The sequence below is a fragment of the Mercenaria mercenaria genome, chromosome 3, assembly GCF_021730395.1.
Source record: "Mercenaria mercenaria strain notata chromosome 3, MADL_Memer_1, whole genome shotgun sequence".
NCBI classification, from domain to species: Eukaryota; Metazoa; Mollusca; class Bivalvia; order Venerida; family Veneridae; genus Mercenaria; species Mercenaria mercenaria.
In genome coordinates this window covers 37,652,432-37,676,315 of record NC_069363.1, presented here as the reverse complement: position 1 = coordinate 37,676,315, position 23,884 = coordinate 37,652,432, and the positions used below count along the sequence as shown (strand labels likewise).

The window sequence follows — 23,884 nt, the reverse complement described above, 5'->3', positions numbered from 1 at the left end:
ATCATGAAGATTTTTAACATTATCTATTTTTGTTGCTAAAAGTTGCTGATATTGGTAACTTTTTGTATCATCCCATTTTATAAATCTTTTGTCGTAGTTTATTGTCCCTTCTCAAGGGAAGGAACAGTTATGGTGAACATGTCTCAATTGACTGAGCAGGTAATGGATACAAGGGTATCATCAAAGACATCTGAATTCCAGTAGGGCGCCGCCATCTTGGACTCATGCATATTCATTAAAAAAAATTATTAAGAAAGAAGTGATTAATAAAATCATTTCTGGTATATATACCGGTATATTCACTTTAAAATATTACTAGTTGCCAATCTTTATATTGGATTGAAAAGTTCAAGAGGGCATCTCGGTAGAAGAATCAAACAACAAAATCGTCGTGTATATAACATCAAACAACGAAATGTTGTTTGTACCAAAATATTTTTGCAATGGGATGTTTTAGAAGTTAAAACTCTTAAATTACTGTATAAATTTATGTATATGTGCAAATCAATTAACATCCCGTAAAGTGTACGTTTTGTACAGAAATTACATTTTCACGCACGGCTACGAGTTTTTCGTCACTATAAACTGGCACTGTACTTTCGATATTTTTTAACAAACAACGATAAACATATAATACCGAAAGCTGGGTGAAGATAACTTATATGGCTACCGACTGGACGTTATCGTTTGAAAATTTGTATATCATAAACGCAGGAAAATGCAAAATACGTCCACCCCTTGCTTCAATTAACGGAGGGCCATTTCAAATATACCAAGGTCATTATCACACCCTATAAACGACTGTATTCCCTCTTCCTCTTGCGAGTGATCAAAACAATAAACTTACAGCTAAAAGCTGAAAACAGCATTTTAAAGTGACTGATTCGCTTTGAATGTATGTATATTTACATTTTATTGGAAGCTAAACATGATTTGCTTCTGTATATAATGTGTTTCTGATGACAGGTAGAATTATAGCAAAAAACTCGATCAATGACTGATTTGTCTAGAAATTGTATACTCGGCGTCAAAAGTACTTATTTTCTTGCTTGAAGAATGGCCTACATGTAAATTCCACTGTTTCATGGATAAAGAAACAATACTAGTTTAGTAAAATACAATAAATCATTTATAAATTAATCCAATTTGTTTATAACCGTAAATGAAAGAAGATTCGGTGTTATTTCCTGACTGTATGCACGCTTGCTTAATTTCTGTACAAGTGCTTGCGAGTTTGGTAAAAAGACTGTATGCCTGTTTGTGAGTGACTTCTTTACAAAATATCGGCGTTTCCTATGCTCCTTCAGTATTTCTTCATATTTAGAACCCGCAACCAATGTTTGAAGGAGGGTGGTATAAAGCAATCATCATGTGGTCTGTCAGTTCAGTCTATTTGTATATGTGTCCTCATATATTTGGTCGTGCAATTACTTCAACGCTATTGCACCTACCTATCTCAAAGTTTACATACAAACATCGGCCATATGTAGTTAATGTCTATCTTATTATTTTCCTTTTTTTTTAAAGTGACAAATGTGAAACATGGTCTGTTTTTCATGTCAGTGACATAACTTCTTTGTTCATTAATTGATTTTGAAATAACTTGTCACAAATGTTCGCCATCAAAAGACCGTAATGCGACGATGTGTCGCATACAGGACTATATTTTCTAAAATTTCAAACCATTGAAACCAATATATAATCGCAACTGCAATTAATAAGGTGTGAAGATATGAACAGTAAATGGGGTGATTTGGAGTGAAACGGCACCAGATCGAATCCACTAATTCTTTGTAGATCGCTTTCATGACACCGTCGCACAGTAAACAGCTCTGTTTTAGTTTTGTCTTTGTATTTGCCATAAACACATGCACTTTAACATGAAACTTGTCTTATTTTACTGAAAATACATTCTGCGAATGACATAAGTCCCCATTTTACAAGCAAAAGTGCCATTAGAGAAAAAATGAGAGTTTATTACCTCACCTGAGCAAGTAGTGCTCAAAGTGAGCTTTTGTGTTTACCCTGTGTCCATCAACAACAACAACAACACCTACTACTTTTATTAGTGTCAGATTACATACATGTAATAACATGACTCATTTTTTTTTCAAACAAGATGTGGGTTTAGATGGGGACAGGCATAATTATATATCATATTATATATAGTAGTCATCCGTCGTTAACAATTTGACTGTTAACACTGAGAGGTCACATTTTTGGTCCAATCTTAATGAAACTTGGTCAGAATGATACCCTCAATAGTCAATAGCATCTTGGACGAGTTCGATATTGGGTCATCTGGGCCCAAAAACTATGTCACCAGGTCAAATCAAAGGAAAAGGTTGTTAACAGTGTAGAGATCACAATTTGGTCCAATCTTAATGTAACTTGGTCTGGATATTACCCTTAATAAAACCTTGGACCAGTTCGACATTGGGTCATCTGGGTTCAAAAACTAGGTCACCATGCTAAATCAAAGGAAAACCTAGTTAACACTTTAGAGGCCACATTTGGGACCATTTATTAATGAAACTTTTTTTTCAAAATGTGTTTTTAAAGAGTTCAAATCTGGGTCAGATGGGCCAAAAATTTGGTAACTAAGCCAAATTAAAGGAAAAGCAAGTTAAGACTCTTGAGGCCACATTAATGAACATATCGCAATGAAACTTTGTCAGAATATTAATCTTGATAATCTATAGGTGAAGTTTAAATATGAGTCATTTGAGGTCAAAAACTAGGTCACCAGATAAAATTATAGGAAAAGCCTGTTAACTCTCCATCGGCCATAAACATGGCAATGGGCCAATTCGTTTCACTCAACCCGGGGCACGCCGGTCACGTGGGCGGCAAGAAAAAAATCTCGCCGGTTTATTAATAAAACGAACGTTTCGGCGTACGCCAGCCACGAGAGCTGCAAAAACAAACAAAAAACAAAATAAATAAATTTCCAATTTATTATGATTTTCTCTTGCGGCCTTTTCCAAATAAGTTAGCAAATAGTTCTTGCAGCATGTTTCTACATTTACTGGTACTAACCCAAATATTCAAATGTTTACTCGATTTTGTATCGCGAAAATATATGATTTGCCGGTTAGCCTATCTCGCAAGACCGGCGCACATCGGCGTACGCCGGATAGACCCGGGCAGAGCTGGCAAGCCAAACGAACGCCTAGCCGGCTGTACGCGGCGAAACGGCGTACGCCGCAAAAGTGAAACGAATTGACCCAATATCTCTAATGTCTACCCACAACTACCTGCTGTGATTTGATAATCATTTCTCATACATTTAAACTTACCAAATAACACACAGCTTTCGATATAAATGTCGGAATTTGCCGATCATACTGAAACAAAGACGAGGTACAACTCACGCCATTTTTAAAACAACGGAAGTGGATTGAGCAAGACCTAGCAATGAAAACGACCAAATCCGCAAGGACAGATTCCCGGCGAGTGTGCGTTATCACTATCAAATGTAAATTATTTCTAGCATGAGAAATAGAGGTAAATCTTAACAAATAGTAAACACAATGGTTGTACTATTCGCGCACGGTATTTGTAATAGACCTTTACAACGGACACGGACAATGTACACGTACTATGTACTATGGTCAAAATCTGGGGGATTTCTCAAAACATAAAAATTGAAAAACATAACCGCAGAGATGCGTTTTATTTTCTAAGACACCAAATTCAAATGTTTTTGCCTAATTATCAAGACACAGCATATTTTTATAATTCTTGACAGTGTATACTCTGCTAGGAATAAGTATTGCCTGTGTAAGGAGAACACAGACGAACACACATATATCTACATTTTACGAAACATTACCGAGTTCAGTTTAATAAAATATCACTTTCCTTTAATTTTACTTGTTGCCTGCCATTTGATAAAATAGTCTTTTAGTTTTGTAAATTAACGACATTTAACTTGTCAGTCTGACAACAATCAACCCAATCAGTAAAACAAATTTTGAACAGTTGATCTTTTTCATCTTAGCGGCCAAAAATACATTCTTAAGGTGGTTTTAGCAATACACCAAGTCTGGTGACAATATGTCTCAATCAGAACTAAATTCATTTCCCGGTAGCTGTTTTTCTACGTAATAACCAAGTTTGGTGAAACTAGTTCAATCAAATTAGTATAGTAAATCGGTGAACAAGATTTATCGTTTTAGATACAACAACCTTGACCCAAGCAACCTGAAATGAATCTTAAGCTGGAGTTTTTATAAGCATGTAATATCCCAAGATTAACCTCAAACGTTTGTCTCCATTTTAAGTATCAAATAAGTTTAAAATTAGCTGCAGCTGCCAATATATCCAAACCTTTTATGATTGGAACCATATACCCGTTTAACTGAAATTCTGTTTCATGTTGTTACAGAAGTAGACTTTCTTTATAACTTAGCGCCACCTTGGAAGTATCATTAGCTCTTTCTTCGACTCAACTAACCTCGTTTGCCACCAAAAACAGGTGGAGCCAGTGTTTACAGGCCGTGTTACAGCTCATTTTGTTTCTAATTTTTCCTCCAACACACTGACACTTACACACTGATCACCAAAATATGAGACATTAAAATAGATAAAATTTGTATTATTCAAAACACCCAAACCCTAAACCCCTCATCCTCCCACAGCCCCCTACCCCACCCAAGATACACTTCTACATCGACCCTCAGTTATTCATTGTAATTTCTATTCATATTCCTTACTTTTATTCAATTATTTGTGTTTCTGTTTTTTTATTGTTTCAGTACAGCCTACCCTTTCCCACATAATAACAAATAGGTCAAAGATCTGTATTTTTTCTACGCATTGACTGCTTTCTGTAAAATAGAAAAAGTGGAAACTCCACAGGTCGCTCATTAGCCTATACAACATGCTACTTTAATGGGCTAAACCTTTATCTCACTATGCGCTTTTATTTATAATCATATATATTCTTAATACAAGTTCCTAAAACATGTTTGAGAAAACCCCCCAAATTTGAACGAAGTACAGAGTACATTTACATTCCCATGTCCGTGTCCGTGATAAAGGTCTAATGATAACATGTTTATGTTATTACTGAGGAAGGGGGGATCGGGTATTCGAGACAAAATAGTTGTACTACTTATGAATTTTGTTAACTGATTTACCATGAAGTAAACTCTGAATTACTTTGAAAATCTTCTTTGATATTTAGTATGTAGCATCATCTAGTGGTCCTCTACCAAAATTGTTCAAATTCAAATATAGCCCCGACCCGGGGTTCCAAGTTTTACATAGACTTATATAGGAAAAAAATTATTTAAAAATCTTCTGGTCTGAAACCACAACACTTAGACTTTTGATATTTGGTTTGTAACATTGTCTTATGGTCCTCAACCAAACTTGTTCAAATTGTACCCCTTGGGTGAAAAGAGGGGTCCCAAGTTTTATATAGACTAGCTTTAAAAATCTTCTAATGTCTGAAACCATACGACCTAGGCTTTTGATATTTGGTATAATGCATTGTCTAGTAGTCCTCTACCAAAATTGTTCAAATTATGCCCCAGGGGTTAAAAGAGGTCCCGCCCTGGGGTCAATTAGTTATTATGTGAGTTATATAGGAAAAATACTTTAAAAAATCATATGATCCTATTTCCAAGACTGTTTAATTATAATTAACTGATGACCCCAAGTAATATGATGTCACTTGACTGTGACCTTGACCTACTTCCTTGTTTTTTAAGATACAGCCTTGAAATTTTTATGACATACTCCGTTTTGCACACACATTGTAAAACTGAATTTTATTGAGCATGAATGTGACTTACTGACTTTCTTAATATTTTATCATCATTTTGACATTTGAAACATGTAGCTCATATTACTCAGGTGAGCGATCCAGTTGTTGATAGATTTCATCATTCATTTACAAAACTATTAATTGGTTGTTTTGAAGGGAATACAGATCTATGATACACAAATTGTTGCTTTTTTCTAGCTTGCTTTGTAGGCTCCTACGTAGCACCAAAAAGTCACTTTAATGTTGGACCTATTTCGCTGTTTGCTTCAAAAGAAACAGTTAGCCAGAAATCACAACAACAGATGTTGCTCAGAATACTTTTCAACTTTCACTATTTCCAACGATTTCTTAGAGAGAACATGTCAATTGTCGTATAAAAAAGAACATGGAAGTTGAGACTTTATACTTCATGGAGGAACAAGGAATTGAATTGAATTTATAAAACTTTATAACAAATCAACATCTTTATTTTTACTTTTAAGTAAAGGACAAGACCGACGAAACTGCCCCACTCTCAGTAAATCTTTAGAACGAATGCCTTTAATGGAATGTCATTTCTGCTCAAGCAGTTAGTCAAGTTTGCTTATTAGCCAGGTAAGCAAGCTGCTGTATCCGGCATACGCATTCCATCCAGTTCCATCATTTGAAGAAATCTTCCTTCTAGTTCTTCGTCTATTCCAGTGCTAGATGGAACGTCGCAGTTATCACCCAGACACTCGCAGTCTGCCTCATCAACTGGGAATTTGTAGTCATAAGTTCCTGTCCGGTTGAAAAAAATAGGTGGATAGCATTAAAGGTTACTAGCATTAAAGTAAGGTCAACAACGGTAATTAGGTTTTTCAACACAGGACCATCACGTGGCATAATTTACATTCACTCTGCTGTCACAATTCTGTGCACATAAGTAATGTCAGTGTTCCATTTTAACGAACTAGATATTCCCTTCAATTTCAGTTTATTTTACCCATGTATTTCAGTTTCAATACGGAGGTACGAATTAGAATATAATACGTTACGATCTCTAGGGAAAGGTAGTCTTTACGATAGGCGGTCAACTTCGGTTGAACACGGAACAGTTGCTAGAGTCATTTTAATATGGTTGGCAATGTAAAAGACCAAAACAAACTGTCCATCAAGGTTTCGAATCCCATCCGACGTGTTGATTTTTATAGAAAAACTAACTCCACTTTAGTTGCAGTTAAATACTGACATCTGTTTTGCATGTTTTTATCAAAATCATTGACGTATGAAGTCGCATCTATTCCACAGTCCATTCACTTTTCTTGCTATACTTATTGTATGTACGCAACTTTTGTTGGGTCATTGTTAAGCTAACATGACCTATTCCTGCAGTGTTGACACGGGTATACATTTTACACCACAATTACAAGAGCAGAATAAATACTTAAAAAGTTCGTTTTTGTTCCCTTTTCACTCAGTAAAAGGTTTATTGTGGCAAGACCATAATTAAATTCGTTTACCATATAATTCTGGATACAAATATAAAATGTCTGGCTTTCCACAAGGTGTTCCTTCCCGTGTCTGCCTCCTTATATAATGTGTATTCCACTCTGCCCGTATTAAGTCCAATTCATGCTGAATAAGTTGCATAAAACAGAATCTGACGCAACTTCTGCAACAAGAAACAAACACGATAACAATTATAACTGAGAAAAAGTAATACAAAAAGTAAAACTGGCAATTGTTTTGCAGCGCGACCATATACTGTACACATAATATGACATAAGGTTATCAAAACATACATTTACAAAATAAGTTTTCTGTTCCATAAACCCTTTTTCTAAGCATGCTCGGATCCAGTGGCACCCACCGCAGTCGACTGTCCAGCGACCATATATTCTTTCAACATAGAGCAATTGAGGAATATGTTAGCAAATATCTAAGGTACTAAGTAACAATCAAGGTACATAGTGACTTTTAGAGATTATTGTGAGTGCCGATTTGTGGGGAAGACACGTTTTTGACAACACTTTCTTTGTCAAAAACATTGGAACATAGATAAATTATAACTCGAACATTTAACTGTTAGCCTATGTATCACATATGCCATGTGTGTCGATATGTATTTGAAACGGCATGTATCGATATTATATCGATCTTCTGTGTTTCGACATCCTTAGTAAGAAACGGTCATTTATGACAATTTAAGGAACATATAACTATGAAAATAAAGAGCATGACCAGAGAAATACAGAAGATGCAAAAATTTATATCGTGAATTCTATAAATGTAATTACAATAAATATGTCTGAGGAAGGAGCTCAATATGAATACATGTATTTCAGGGGCAAATAATTCCGCTAGGCTGGACAAACATTTCAAGATGCGCAAGTTCACATCCTGATGAATATAAATGAAAGGTTTCATGATTCTACAACAGAACTTTTTTTATCTAGGACTGGTGTGTTAAAATCACAAAATGGGCAGGCTTTTTGCTATTTCAAGGACAATAACTCTGCTTATAAACATAAGGTGTCGCCTGATGAAATTAGGTATGCGAGTCCTCATAATGACTAAACATCGTGATTCTACAACTGATATGATTTACTGTAGGGATGGGCGCACCCTAGTGCGTCGCCAACTTTCATGTGGTTTATCTTAAACATATACATTTTACAACGACTGCAAAGCAAACTTTCACAAGTTGGCACCGGTATTACAGGCGATTGTTGTCTTAAGAAGTGGGAGAAACAGGATGGCTCAGAGAAACCCATCGTTCTGGAATATGTAAAAACAACCAAAATCACATACACCCAGAACAGGAGTAGAACCTAACACGGATTCAGAACTAACCACTTTACCACTGCCCTAAGCAGACATTTAATATCAAAAATAGGTAAGATAATAATCAATGGGGACCGATAATGTTTAAAACAAGAGCTGCCGGAGGTCAGCAACGCTTGACTATTCAACAGCCTTGTCAACAGAAACACGTCGAAAAAGGAGCATAATTCTGTAAAACTGCATAACAGTGTTATGGAACCTGTTCACCGCATGTTAAATCATCACAATGAACAAATGTGTGAAGTTTCAAGCCATTCCCATTAGCGAGTAATAACAAACCAATTTACATATAAAACTTAACAAAGTCGGGACTCCGACGACGAAGCATGTGCCAATCCAATAGACCAACTTATTCTTTGAATAGTGGAGCTACTAATCTTCAACCTTATAACAATAACTTACACATGAATACCATCTGCTGTTGCGAAAATCCCTTGCTCTTCCATTTGACAAAATTTATCTTTCCATGCCGCTATGCATCTTTGATGTAACTGTCGCCACCAACACTCTATCCTATAAAAATAAGGAAACAATAATGTGTATGCAAATTTAAACTTGGAGTCGCCAAATCTTTTCAATCACTGTTTATACCGATTTATTTGTTTGCTGGTTTGAATGGGGTTTAACTTAACGCCGCTTTCAGCATATCGCTAATCAGTTTACCAGTACTAGTTGCTGAATTATTCAAGTACCTGACAAGTTTCTTTTCACAGGAATTATTTTAGCTTATCTCACGCATTTCAAAAGAACCCTTGCAAATGCAAGGCATGATATCAAAACCACCCGCCTGCTGGAATCTTCAGTTTCAATGATTTCAATTGTTAAAGCCCATTAAGTCGGCTCTTACGATGCGCGCACGGCTTCAAGGTGGTTGCAGTTCTGTTCATTTTTCCATTAAAGGGAGCCCAAAACCACAAGGGTTATACCAGTTTGTGTAGCGATCTTACAAGTACTTGGACAAGGATATATTATATGAATAAAATTGAACAAGATGTGTCCGGAAAACACTATTCCCCCTCAAGCAACCTTTTCGTTAAACAGTTATGTTTTATGGGTCAGATTAAAGTTTCACTATCTGGGGTCACGGTGACCTTTACCTTTAACCTAGTAAAGGGTCAAGGCAGTTGACGGATGTGGAGATCAACAAGGTTCATCTACATATGAAGTTTGAATACCTAGGTGGAAGCGTTTTCATTTTATGAGCAATGTGAAAATTTTGTGACACAGACGGACTGGCGGAATGACAGAACCAAAACAATATGCCCCCGATCATTCGATCCGGGGAGAGGGTGTAAAAAGTATTGTGACGCAAATTCAAAGAACAAAAACGTATTGCATTCTGACACTTTTACTAACCTGGTTTGTATGCGAGCTACCGACGATAACACTTCGTTCACCAGCCATATCGTCACCATGATACCATCTGAATGTTTTTTGCATATCCTCCACAACAACATTTTCCGTACCCGCATCCATCCTGATACACCGTGGAACCCCTTATATAATAAACGTTAAAAAGAATTCACAACTATTGGCTCTATCTATACTTTACAACGCGGAATGTTCAAGTAACCTACACTGATATCCAAGGCTTGATTTTGGTATAGTTTTCTGGTCCTTAGGGATCATTGATCTCAACACACAGAGTTAGTACAATACAGTTAGTAGAATCTGTAAAGTAAATTAAAGCCTTGAAATGTCTGATGGTTGCGGGGTTTTGGTAGATTTATTTTCTGTTTAAATGCCAGTCTATGAATATACATGAATGAGAAACAAATGCAAATTTAATATGCCTCATATCAAGGACGAACTCTGCCTGACCCAGATTGTGATGTAACCACGGGCTGGAATACCTTATCATTGATAGATCTTATATAATCTAAATGGTCAGTGTGAATGGATACAGGTTGAATAAGAACTGCTTGTTCATTGATAATTCATCCGCAGTGTTCATGAAATGGGACTATTTTGTGCAGCATTGTCAGAAATACGCTTTAAATTTGTTAACGGGATAAACCCGGTATATTCAAAGTTGAACTACTTTTTACTAGGCATCAGTACTTGTCACAAGAAGCTGTGCATTGTCACACCCTATATGGCTCCCTTCGGATACAGCTCCTCGGGGAATAATTACACAAAAACACCGTGAAGCTATATACGGAACAAAGCTACAGGTGTTCCGTTTATAGCTCTTGTTTTAGCAAGGAAGCTATATACGAAACGGTGCTCCGAATATAACTCCCTGCGGAGCTATATCCGAAGGGAGCTATAAAGGGTGTGACAGTGCATACATGTATAACATATGTGCAGTAAGCAATAACCGCGCACAGTACAGAAATAACCTTACCCCATATCACAGTGAAAATGATTGGTCATTACTATTGTAATTAGTAACTTGCTCACCTCTTATTTCTTTTACGAACTCTAGAAAATAGGCAGCAATGATATTCGGATTATTATTGGAATGTGCAACTTTCAGCCAAAGAATCCGTCTCGGAAAGCTGAAAAAAGGATATTAACTGAGTAGAACTATATTAAAAAGTATCAGACATACGTGTATTCTAAACATGAGTTTCTTGCGGTTTATTGTATTTACATGTATTTCAAAATTGAACCCATTTTTATAAGGCCTAAATATTCTTTGTGTCTGGTAACATGCTCAAACGGAAATTATTTATAATTATTTTTTAGGACTAAGTGATACTATTCAGATTTTTTGTTGTCCAAAAATAAATACAAATAAGGGGGTCACGCAGTTGATTTCTAATATCACTGACAATGTTTAAAGCATAAAAAGTGCAATTCTGCAACCTTTTTTCTCAAAAGTTAAAAACAATATTGCCAAAGTTTAGGGTAGGTAAGGAAACAGGAAACAAAAAGTATTCATGGAAAACTTGAACTTGTTTGGCATCTATGATTCTAAGGAAATCAATTTACGATATTAATTTAATTACATTTAATATGCCTAGTCTAATACATTTAATTATTATCATCAATAAAAACTTGTCTGTATTTAGTTTGAGTCCTACTTGCGTTGGCGTTTACATGAAAACATTAAGGATATTTCTCGACATATTTTTCTGCACGTTTTTGAAAGATTTAGAATTATCATTGCAGGTAGCTCAATGATAGATTTGAAAAACAAAAGCTTAACTTTCGAAAACAAATGAATAAAACGTGCATTTTCAGCATTACTTATTCTTATTCTTCAAAATGTTTAAATTAGTACTCACAAGTTTACAATAAAGGTGGTTTTAAAAGGTTTTAGTCACCATTTCAATAATCAATTTATCGGACATACGATCAAAAACTATAGCAACTGAACAATAAAAAGGGGAAAATGTTCATAGAGTTTATGTAAAATTAACAGTTATATAAATAATAAAATGTAAAAATTGATAACAATTAGCATTTAAAACATTCATTTGATCAAAGTGTATCCTCGCTATTAAGACAACATCTGCTCTCTCAAAACATGGCCTAAACAGTAAACTGGTTCAATTTATTTCTTATTTGGGCTGAAAATGTTTCAGTTAATCAAAACATATTGGTCCTAATTCAAAGATGGTCTTAAAGGATTTTGCTGTTAAAAGACAGATATCGGCCAAAGTTATAAACTAACAATGACAGTTAACTGACAATGAAATGACTTGAAAAACTCATACCCACAAATGGCTCCGTTGATTCCAAACCCATACTTCTTTATCTTGTCGTAACCGTCAATGTGAATTAGAAAATTCGGACCTCTGTTAAAGTATTCTCTTCTTAAAAGCCTGTTTGACAGTCTGGCCTGAACACCTTCAGGATCTATGATGTTTTGATATTGCAGTACCTTATGTCTAAAATATTTGGTTTAAACATATTTATTCATCTATAATGCATCGCATAGTAATTACAATTATACAGTTTTGCACTTAGTACATCTAAAATTTTTGAATAACGATATCATAAATATTAGTAGTGGGTGTCCCAGAATAAATTTCCACTTCACAATGATATTAACTTTGCTAAAATAAATTTCAAATACTAGTATGCATGACTGGTCAAAAAAGAAAGGCTTTTTAGATTTACAGTATTATGGAAATAAATATGGATGAAATCATTATTAAAACAGTGCATTCCGGTCCTTTTCTCATATTCTTTATCTCACGTATTGTCTTTTATGAGGTTTAACGTAGTTTATCTATTAGTAAGTACTAGTACGTATCATAATTTATTCTAAGATTTTCTTTTCGTATAATGATGAACAGTTTTTAATGTATTCTAAACAAACTCACTAAAGAAAAAGTTGAAAGAAAAATGGGGTTGAAAAAAAAAAAACCAGAACATAAATATAGTTTCATTAATGGCGTCATTATCAGATAGTGTGATACTTAATGATATAATTCTGTTTGTATAGTTGTAAAACTTACATCCATTTCCTTTCATTTGAGACCAATCATGCTTAACTGTAATTTATTTTTAAGTGGATATGTATTCTGGGACACACTGTATAACAACAGTAACATGAAAACACAATCACAATTTTCATGACAAGTAATAAGAAAATATTTAGTACTTTCACTCATTAGTAACATCACTCCAAAAGACACTTTAACGGAAACAAATAGCTAGAGTTCTAGATAACGAGTTTCACTGACAACAAATGTGAAATAATAAACTGATGCAAACTTCTGGCGCATTTAAGATATAAATATAGCATGTTAAGTATGTTAAGCAGAAATTTGAAAATGCCAATAACTAAGTCACAATGTTTCAGTGTTACATGGTACAGAGCAGCAATACAAACCTCCCTAACATTATTCAATACGTTGTTCGCAACCTACTAGCCATGGCCCGACCACCGAGATTTCCACCTGTACCCTGAACTTCAGCCTGAATGATACAGGTTAAAAAGAATTTCTCGAGTCTCTATGCCATCTTAATGGACAGTTGCAGTGTTAGTACTGATTATCACAAGTTTGGATAACGATAGCGAATTTGCGCCAAAAATCAAAACGGTATCTGTTCACCTCGGACCGCATTGGCCAGCTAATAGATATTTTAATTGGCATCAGATTGGTAATCAATGGCAATATGCTCTCGCAACATGTGTCCATTTGGCTTCAACATTTAACCAATCAGAGATGTGGGCACACTTTGGCTTCTATACAAAAGGGTAAAATAACCTAGACAGACGTTACATATAAACCTGATCATCATCGTCAATCCTTCAGTCAACATCCAGGGCAGTCAACAAATTAAATAGTTATCTACATGGTAACTACTAGCTAGCTAGAAACCTTACTAAGAGGAATAAACAAGCCCAACAAACGACCTTGTAGCTTTCAAAAATCTTTATCGACCAGACAAACTAACAACAACATCTATTCATTGCGCTAGTCTCAGGTCATCGCATATCTCGAAGTTGCTATATATGCCAGTACATTATATTCCTATTGTGATACATTTCAACGTTTCATATCTCAGACGTAATTGTGATACAAAACGTTTCGTATCTCAGACGTTAAAATTGACAGGAATAGAGCCATATTACTCTGGGTCTATCTTTTGTTTTGTACTGAGCTGCTTGTCTCGTAACACATACATTTGGAGCTATATCTCTATCAGAACACCAATGGGATACCAACTCTAAAGAAGGTCTTTTTCAGCTATCTCAGGAATATTCATATATCGTGTATCATTATCAGTCAGTTCCTTGCATCTCAAGCAACAAGACGTAAATTCCTATTTAAAAATTTGTGAAAATGAACTGATATAGATATTTACCAAAATAGCTGCTTGAACGACAGCACGATTCCAGTTTGGCCGCCTCTTTAGACCAAGTCTTTTACAATGCCGTTTAAGTTGCCGATAGCTGGAATAATAAAAGAATGTCAATGCGCAGCGCTAGTAAAAACATCAACAAACAGGCGAATAGAGTATGATAATACATAGTGTGGGTTTGATCTCACGATCTTTAATTCAGTTACTGACGAGTCGAGTTATTTTCATGGTATACCGACGTTTATTTTACAGTAATGTCAGCAATGACACCATATGCAACAACTGCATGATTTGTGTGTGTGCGTGTGTGTGTGTGTGTTAGAGGGGGGTTGGGGGGGGGGGGGGGGGTGGAGACACTATGTTCCAGATTGACTTGCTATTCTAGGTGAAAACAGAAATGAGACCAAAGCCAACGGAAACATCCCTGTACATGAAGTTTTCATGTAACAACCATAACGGTAACATCTGCACTAAAGGTAACACCATGCACCAAGAGTAACAATTTTTGACACCCTAAGCAACCTGCACTTAAGATAACTTTGTCAGTGACACCAAAGGCAACAATCTCCGACACCAATTATGACATATTTCACACATGCACTGAAGGTAACGGGTATCAGCACTAAGGGTAACTGGCACTTACCGCAACAACTACAGTTATTGCTACCATCACGTGTAAAAACCTCACCACCAAGTCTTTGCGTTTTTTTTTCCCGTGTATGCGGTTGTTTCGGGTCTGGGATGGTGATATGCCTAATGTCTGTGACTTCCCTGTTGCGGACCGTTTTCGTTGTACCTTCAAGGTTCATACACGGCAGACCCATAATATCTATATACGGAGTTGTTCAGAATAAGTAGAAAATACTTTCTATAGAGGTCACCTTGTTTGGTAATAGGTATTTAGTCTTACAAAACATGTACTTCAACTGTCCGCATTATATTTTGTACAAAATATCACACTTCTTTTTCAAACATATTTTTTCTATAAGTTTGTTCTTGCTATGTGTCTTACATAATTATCAAGGTACACCGGGAAATAAAAAATAGTTTACTCTTATATTTGTTGAAATTCTTCAGTTTTTGTCAATTTGACAGCTCTACTTTCACTTTCATTTTGCAATGTTTGCATTTTATATGTACATGGTTTGTAACACTTTCAACTCCTGGAGTACCTGGACAAATATGTTAGAAGCACAATGATAATAGAAGTAATGACAAAATACTTTTGAAAAAGAAGTTTGATGTGTTGTCCGTGGGAATACCGGTATCTTAAAAGTTTCTTCTGCTTATTATGAACAATTTGGTGTATTCTTTATGATAGAACAAGGCCTATGTGACGTAAACAACTAAAACAAAAAAATCACATGAACCGTAAATGTATACAACATGTAAACAACTTACAAAGTACGTGATATATGCATGTAGTTCAATCACACCTTGATCACCTAGACGTATAACTTACCTAACAATAACCCTTTGTTTAATTTCTAGCAAGGTCAGTGTTTCAGTTAATGAAAAACCGGCTGAAAAATAATCTCGGACATGTGAGTCTACTTCGTTTTCCATGTTTACGCATGCAAAACCGGAAGGCTAAAGTGCGATATTAAAATATCGTGTTTTCGTATTTTCGCCTTCGCGGTCAGCAGGGCGAAAACGCGAAAACGCGATACTTTCACACGAAAACACAAAGTAAAAATATCGCGTTTTCGCGCTATCAATATCGTGTTTTCGCGTTTTCGCCCTACTAACCACGAAGGCGAAAACACGAAAAGACGATGTTAGATCAAGGGCGATAACGCGAAAACACGATATCAACAACGCGAAAACGCGATATTTTTTCTTCGTGTTTTCGTGTGAAAGTATCGCGTTTTCGCGATTTCGCCCCTAGGACGACAACACGAAACTGCGATGGCCCCAACGGAACACCGTACTTAAATGCTTAGATGCTTGCAACGATAAAAGAATTGTACAGTTTGCAAATAGTCAAGCATGAGGAAAACTGTCTGAAGTGTAACTAAAAATGGTGCAGCTTAAAACAGTGAAATCAAATTCTAACACGACCAGCGAATAACCTACATACATGTAGAGCAATATCTATCTCGGGTTATTCTGCAATAAACCACTCGCGTGCAATGACGTCATCCGATCCAAGTGCTTAGCACGGTCGTAAAAAGTAGTTACCATTTTTTCTAACACTGTTGATACTAGTATGTCGTGTTAGAATCGAAATAACAAGTTCCCAAATGTGATTTAACGTAGAATAATAACCCTAGTTTTTTCGTCCTTATGCGAAAAAATATATCACTCAGGCCTACGGCCTTCGTGATATATTCCTACGCATAAGAACTCAAAACACGGGTTATTCTACGATAAACCACACTTGGGAACTTATTATGTCTTAATTATACGCTGTATATATACTAGTGCAAGTAAAAAAGGTCACACGATGATCAGGGTTTTCAATGATTTCACTAGATGTGACATATTTAATCGTCAAAACGGTATAGTGTGTATCTTACTGACAATAGACAGCGAACTTAATCTGGACAGTCCCTATCTTTTTTAAATAAAAGAAATATGTCGTGAACTTGTAAAAATTATCTACAAAAACACTTAAAGGCAAGACAAGTATCAGTCGTCCCATTTTTGCACTTTAACTTCGTAGGTGTCACATCTTTTAACCCTTCGTATCATGTGAAGGCAGTTAGTTGTGACATGCTAAAATAAAAGTATGAAATACTTCATAGATGCAGCATTTGGTACTTTAGCATGTGACAACTAACTGCTTTCACATGATATGAAGGGTTAAAAGATAATATGTATAAAAGAAAAACATCCAATGGGTTTTCCTCTCTTTATATTTTTGTCTACCGACCGATTTCATCAGGACACACATATATATATATTATTAATTAATTTATACGAACTAAATCACCACCACAATATACCAGACCAATTTCGGCAAAGCGCCTAGCAGTTCAAACAAACACGCACATGCCACAGCAAGTCCACTAACCCAATAAGATTAATTTCGACGCTGCTTTATATACGAGCCCGAATTGTACTACACATTCGTACTGGTTCAACATTTGCATATATATATACTCAAATCTCTGTTTTCATGTCTCACAATTCTATATTATATATTATATGTATATAATGAAAAGATGAAAACCGGTCGGTAGACAAAAATATATAGAGAGGAAAACCCATTGAATGTTTTTCTTTCTTTTTTTTTTATTTATTACATACTTGTCCAGGAGTAACGGTTTATATTTTGTAATATATATATATATTGGATTAGGAATACGTGTTTTCTTGTTTTAGGTCAAGACTGTTCAGGACGGTCCTAAAGCTATGCATCAACAGATGTGTAAAAAGTTATTTTGCAAAACTGATATATTTGTATTTACATCTTTTTTTTTGTTCGTAATTCTGAAAGGCTGAAAACAGATGTTTTCTCAGTATGCAATTTCATTAAGGTATTAAGATAACTTAATTATGACACTGCTAAACTTTAAAAGTGAAATCGCGTCTCATTAAATTAGATGAAGTCTTCTCATTGCTTGAATGATTTATGTTTTAGACACTATAAAGTATTTATGATTGATCAATATTGTACAACAATTTTAATGATTTAATTATTGCCTGTTTGATTAAGTAAGTTTACGTTCATATAGACAGTGAATAGTGTCTCCTTTAACTTTCGTGTTAAGACTTAGGGACCCGCGTAATCTAACAAGTATCCAAAATTTATCAATATGGTTACCTAGAAAGTTATCTCATTACTTCAAAACTTATCCTTTTGCTCCAGATATTTATATTTACAAACAATTTTGCGATAGTGTCGTCATATCGAACTAAATATATATCTCAGTTATTTAAATAAGTCTATATGGTCTAAACTTTGCACGACTAATTCTCGTAATATTGGGAAATTTAAAACATTTTTTTCTTGTTTTAATTCACAGTATGATAACTTCTATACTGAACTAAATAGCCAACCCGCCATTAGTCCTTTTGCCAGTAATTAAAAATTTCTGAACGTACAATTTCGAAATTTAGTCTACATTTAGATCAATATGCTGTTGATAAGTATTCACTATTAAAAATCATGTTATGCTATTTACGGAAGCTTAGAAGGGCCTTCAGTTGTGAGAAAATGTTTTCACAAGTGCCGAAAATTAAGGCGAGATCCTTAAAATTTTAAGGTTTTTTCGCGTTGAAATTACCGCATTGGTTCGAACTTTTCAAACAACTTGATTTGAATCTTCGTACAAAGACAGAAATATTTTATTTTTCGTATTATCATTGTCGAGAAGTTGTACTTAATTACATCGCGAAAAAATCTTTGCGCGATATTGATAAGATATTTGCCTTTCTCGCCAAAAATACTCGCATTGAAGTAATTAATTTCTAACATCTCGACTTCAGCTTATTGCAATGAAAAACACTTTTCACATTTCGTACATTTCTTATTGACATGGTTTCCTATTCATCTTTCAAAATAAGTCACACGTTCCATATTGAGTGTCTCTATACCTAAACGTTACATTTGCTTTTTATCCTTCCCACAGGGATATGGATAAACTGCGTTGTCCGTCCGTCCGTCCGTCCGTCGTCCGTGTTTCAGTCCGGTTGGAGCCTTATCAGAGACATGTCACTGTTTGGAGTATTTAAAATAAAATATGGTAGAAATGTTAATTGCTAGAAGGAAATGCCACCTTGCAAGTTTCAGTCAGATTGTCTGTGAAAGACAATGTTTATCGCCCTTAATACATCTATATATAGTACAAATTTAGTGTTTTTATTCCAATTTCCGTCCGTCCAAAGCCATACCTAAAATATGGTTTAGACTATTTTTATGAAACTTGGTAGCAATGTAAACTGAGGTAAGGAAATGCGATCATGCAAGTTTCAGTCAGATGAAACGAGTTAATGCCCCTTGTACTTATATACATATATTACTTATGTAGAGTTTTATTGTCTTTCTATCCACCTGGAACCAAATCTAAGACATTGTAAGGGGTATTTCAATAAAACGTGGTAATAATTTTGACTGCCACTGGTAAATGCGGCACTGCACCAGAATAGTGCCCTTAGTACTTGTATAATGTTTACTATATATGACATTTCTTTGCAAATGGGATGTTGCAACCAAGCTTTGTACATATCAAACTTTCTTGACTGAGGTACGCGTTCTGATCACTGGGGTCAATGACAATGTCACCGTTACTAAATATAGAAAACTTATTTTCTCACAAAAATGAGATAAGCAGACCAAATCTGCTAGCTGTGTAGCCTTAAAAAAGAGCAACGTATATCTGAGTGGAATTTGGTACCTAGGGTCAAGGTCACTGTTACTAAGTTATAGGCAAAGGATTCAGTCAAAAATCGGAAGCATGGAAATCTACACTGTAAAGCCCGAATTCTCGATTTTCATTAAACCAATCCTGAAAAATCTTTGACCTGATTATTATAATTAACATATTATAAAACAAGAGCCGTCACAGGAGACAGCGCTCTTGCTAATTTCGATGCTGGATAGTGACATTGAGCACATTTGAGGAAGCTGGAGCTGTCACTGGAGTGTTTAATGACTCTAATCCGGATGAAGCTTAAGCTTGTGTCAAATGTATTTAGTAATAATAGATATAGAGATAGTGTATCAGAACATTAGATAAGTATAAAAGGGACATAATTCTTGGAATATTTCTGCAAGAGTAATGCCCCATGTTTCATATCATGTGACTAATCATGTGGAATAACTACTTTAAGTTTGAATCACTGAGATCGAGCAAAAGTGCATCACAACTTTAACCTGAAATTCTAAGTAAAAAGGGGGCATAACTCATAATATACCGGTGTAAATGCTATTGACCTTATGACATATGATGTAGGTGATGATGTGGAACAACCATTTTAAGTTTGAATCAAATCCATTTAGTGACAAAAGAGTTATGATGAAAAAGCTTTAAAATTAAACTAAAGTTCTAAACAAAAAGCGGGCATAATTTACTAAATATTGGTGTAATGGTTATGGCCCTTATGTCATATGATAATCAAATACGTTTGGTACTAACAGAGATAGAATGACAGTGCATCAAAACTTTAACCTGAAATTTTAAGTATAAAGGTAGATCATTCATAAATCATTGGCGCAAGTGTTATGGCCGTTGTGTTAAATGATGTGGATAATGATGTGGAACAATTGTTGTTAGTGTTTTAATCAAACTCTTTCTATAATAACAAAGATACGACGGAAATGCATCAAAATCAACCTAAAATCCTTAGTAAAAAGCGGGCATGTTTCACGAAAAATTTGTGCCAGAGTTATTGACCTTGTGTCATATGATGTGGGTGAGTATGAAATGGTTGATGATGTGGAACAATTGTTTTAAGTTTGAATCAGATCGTTTTTATTATAATTTAGATAGAAAGTGCACAAAAAACTTTAAACTGAAATTCTGAGTAAAAAGGGGGGGGGGGGGGGCGGTAATTCATGAACTATTGGTGCGAGAGATATGGCCTTTGTGCCATATGATGTGGGTGATGATGAGAAATAACTATTTTATTGTTGAAGTATTCCATCAAGTAATTACAGAGATAAAAAAGAAAGTACATTAAAACTTTAACCAAGGTGTGTTTGCGGAAGGGCCGGATCGAGTAAGATAGATAAAACTTATACAAATAAGGAAGCCGACGTAGATGCAGACAAATGGATGATTGTAAGAACCCTATCTATTCTCTGAAACTAATTGATGTAGTACACTTTGTTCAGAGGCAGCTAAAACATACATTCTGAGAAAACAGTCTTATGCACGTGGTCATGTACCGTATAACGTCTTCGCAGTTACTTTCAAAGAAGTATTTGAGATGCCACTTCCAAAAATAATGTCGACAAAAATACGCGAAATGCAAAAAAGTTTTTTTTCGGCATCGTGAAATATTTAAGACGTCATCACCAAAACATATCTAGCCATCTTATAAAAATTATTCCAACATGTTTATTCAGAGCTAATTGTCGATATAACAATATACGAAATGACAAAAGATTTTTTCTTTGCAACTAAATTTAAATCGTGTTGATGGAAAAATATACTACAGTGCGAGCATTTTAATGCGAGAAAACCATAAAGTTTTAGGCATCTCGTCTTAGTTTTCTGTACTTGTGAAAACATTTTCTCACAACTGAAGGCCCTTCTAAGCTTCCGTAGCTATTATATAAATTCGCTTATTTTGCGTGCGACTTCAACGGGTCTTCGAAAAGTCACAAAAATACACTAAAACATCTAGAATTTACAAAAAAAAAAATGAATAAATATTGTCGTTGTCATGACCTACCGTAAAAGAGCATTTAACATGTATGCAAAATTCAAACAACCACTTTCTTATTTCTATAAATTGTATATATTTATTTTTTAAAACGCATCTTTCGCGGGTATTTTGGTGACTTTTTTAAAAACGGGCTTTGGTAGTAAAACGAATAAAATCACATTTTTGGCAACCAATTAAATACTATTGAATTGTTTATATGTTCATTTTGATAGATCGATCTAACTGTACCCTTAGTTGAAGAAATGTACTTCAGTATTTTTTTACCTATTTGCAAGTGATGGGATAATGTGCGCACACAATGTGTGAATGATATTCGTTTTGTTTATTTCTCCGCTCTATTTCTTTATTCTAATAACATCTCACAAATAGCAGATTTGTTATTTTCCATAAATATGGAATATATCTTAACGAAAAGTGCGACAATTTTCACATGTGTCCACTTGCGCTACGCGCCCGTGATAATATAGATACTGTTTCACTTCTCGGTTAGATGCATTCCATGTTTACATTTACAATATATTCATATTCATGAAAAATAACAAATCTTCTACATATCTATTAAATACTATTAGAAGAATGAAAGAGGAAATGGTCTCTAATATTCTTTAGTAATATTTAAATGTTTTTATTTGTCTTCTGCATATCAAGATTTCTAGGAAAACTTAGGGGAATATTAATGCGTCTTTTACAAGTAGCAAAGCAGTATGTATAAAGCTATTGACTCAAGTGCGTCAATTTTTCTCTTAAAGATGTTAGTTAACTTTTCAGGAAAATCATTTGACACCAGGCTATTGTAGCAAGATAATTTATAAAATGTCAAACACAGACACAATACGTGATGAAAGTGAAAATGTTACCAACTGCTTGTAAGATTCGGCCGACCATTTACCTACTGTTTACAGTTAGATATGTGTTAAATTCGGCAAAAATATATGTTTCTAGAGAATTTCTTAGTAATAAAAAGCAGAAAAAAGAAATATAACAAAACTATGAAAAAGGGCATTTTTGCATTTAACATAGGAACAGCTCGAAGTAAACGCAATGTGGCCTAATACAAATGCAGAAAACTGCGTTATAGAATGGAGTCTCAAAGTGCTCTTTCGTATGTTTCAGTTCCTGAACTTTGGTAATTGCTGTATCACTTACTAGACTGAATGACTAAGTATAAAGAAATGTTTCCATGTACCATAAGCAACGCAATTCAAAATCTAGTTTTCAGTCAGATAGAGTCACCATCGTAAAATGTCTCTGAAGCCAATATTGATCTTTTGTTGGTTGTAAACTTTACCCTAAAACGTAGCTTGTGCAAGGTGTAGCCGTCTTATTTCCGTATTTTACAAAACATTTAATCGTGATGCGTGATCAACCCGATTAAAAAATGAACCCACGTAGTTCGTTCTGTAAAATTATACAACTTCATAATCTTTTCTCGGGGAAGCTTTCCAAAGATTTCAACCAGCGTTTGTAAATTTCTGTCTCCAGAGATAAATGTAAGGAAATTGTAAACAAAGGCAAAATGAGCCTTTCTTCCTCTAAGGCTGAAAAAAGATATTTTGTTCTCTTTTTCTAATATCAAAAATCCATAAAACTAAAAAACAAATTTACTCTATTCCTCTACTGTGTCTGGTTTATTTAATACAGAAATTTATATGCATTGCGGACATTTGGTCAAGAATGCTGTCATGTGTTTTGAATGTATTAAGTAAATTGTTCATCTCGGCTAATCGTAGAAGAATGTTTCTGTATAGACAAGCAAATTCGATGAATTGGTATCCCCCGCCGAAAGGGTTTGTGGTGAGGAATGGCAAAAAATATATCCGGCAAAAAGTTAGGGATGTTACTAAGAAGCAAATAATTTCATTAGTCAAAATCATTTTAACAGAAAATGAATGCATTTTTTTTTGGGGGGGGGGGGGGGGGGGGGAGCGGGGGTTACCGGGTGAGGGTACAAAACTTCACAATTTGATTATAAATATTGATGAAAAATTAAAAATAAAAAAAATGGGGAGTGGGTGCGGGGTGGGGGGGGGGGTGGGGGATGCACGATCGGGGTGGTGGGCATGACTGGGTGGAGGAGTGAGGTTGGGGAACGGTACAACTTTGCATGTTGACAAATATTCATGGAAGGTTTGAAAAAAAAGTAATATTTTGTTTTTATGTGGGGGGGGGGGGGGGGTTGGGGAGGGTGTGTGACCAAGG

General features: G+C 35.1%; 1 protein-coding gene across 1 annotated transcript; it reads right to left on the bottom strand.

Moving 5' to 3' along the window:
• Positions 1-6,204: 6,204 nt before the first annotated feature.
• LOC123523575 (uncharacterized) lies at positions 6,205-14,481 on the bottom strand. Its single transcript, XM_045301236.2, has 7 exons — positions 14,351-14,481; positions 12,247-12,420; positions 10,985-11,082; positions 9,938-10,077; positions 8,984-9,094; positions 7,258-7,409; positions 6,205-6,535 (listed from the first exon to the last, which is right to left on the bottom strand). The coding sequence occupies exons 4-7, from the start codon at positions 10,051-10,053 to the stop codon at positions 6,363-6,365; spliced, it is 552 nt and encodes a 183-aa protein (XP_045157171.1). The 5' UTR covers positions 10,054-10,077; positions 10,985-11,082; positions 12,247-12,420; positions 14,351-14,481; the 3' UTR covers positions 6,205-6,362.
• Between the last annotated feature and the right edge of the window lie 9,403 nt (positions 14,482-23,884).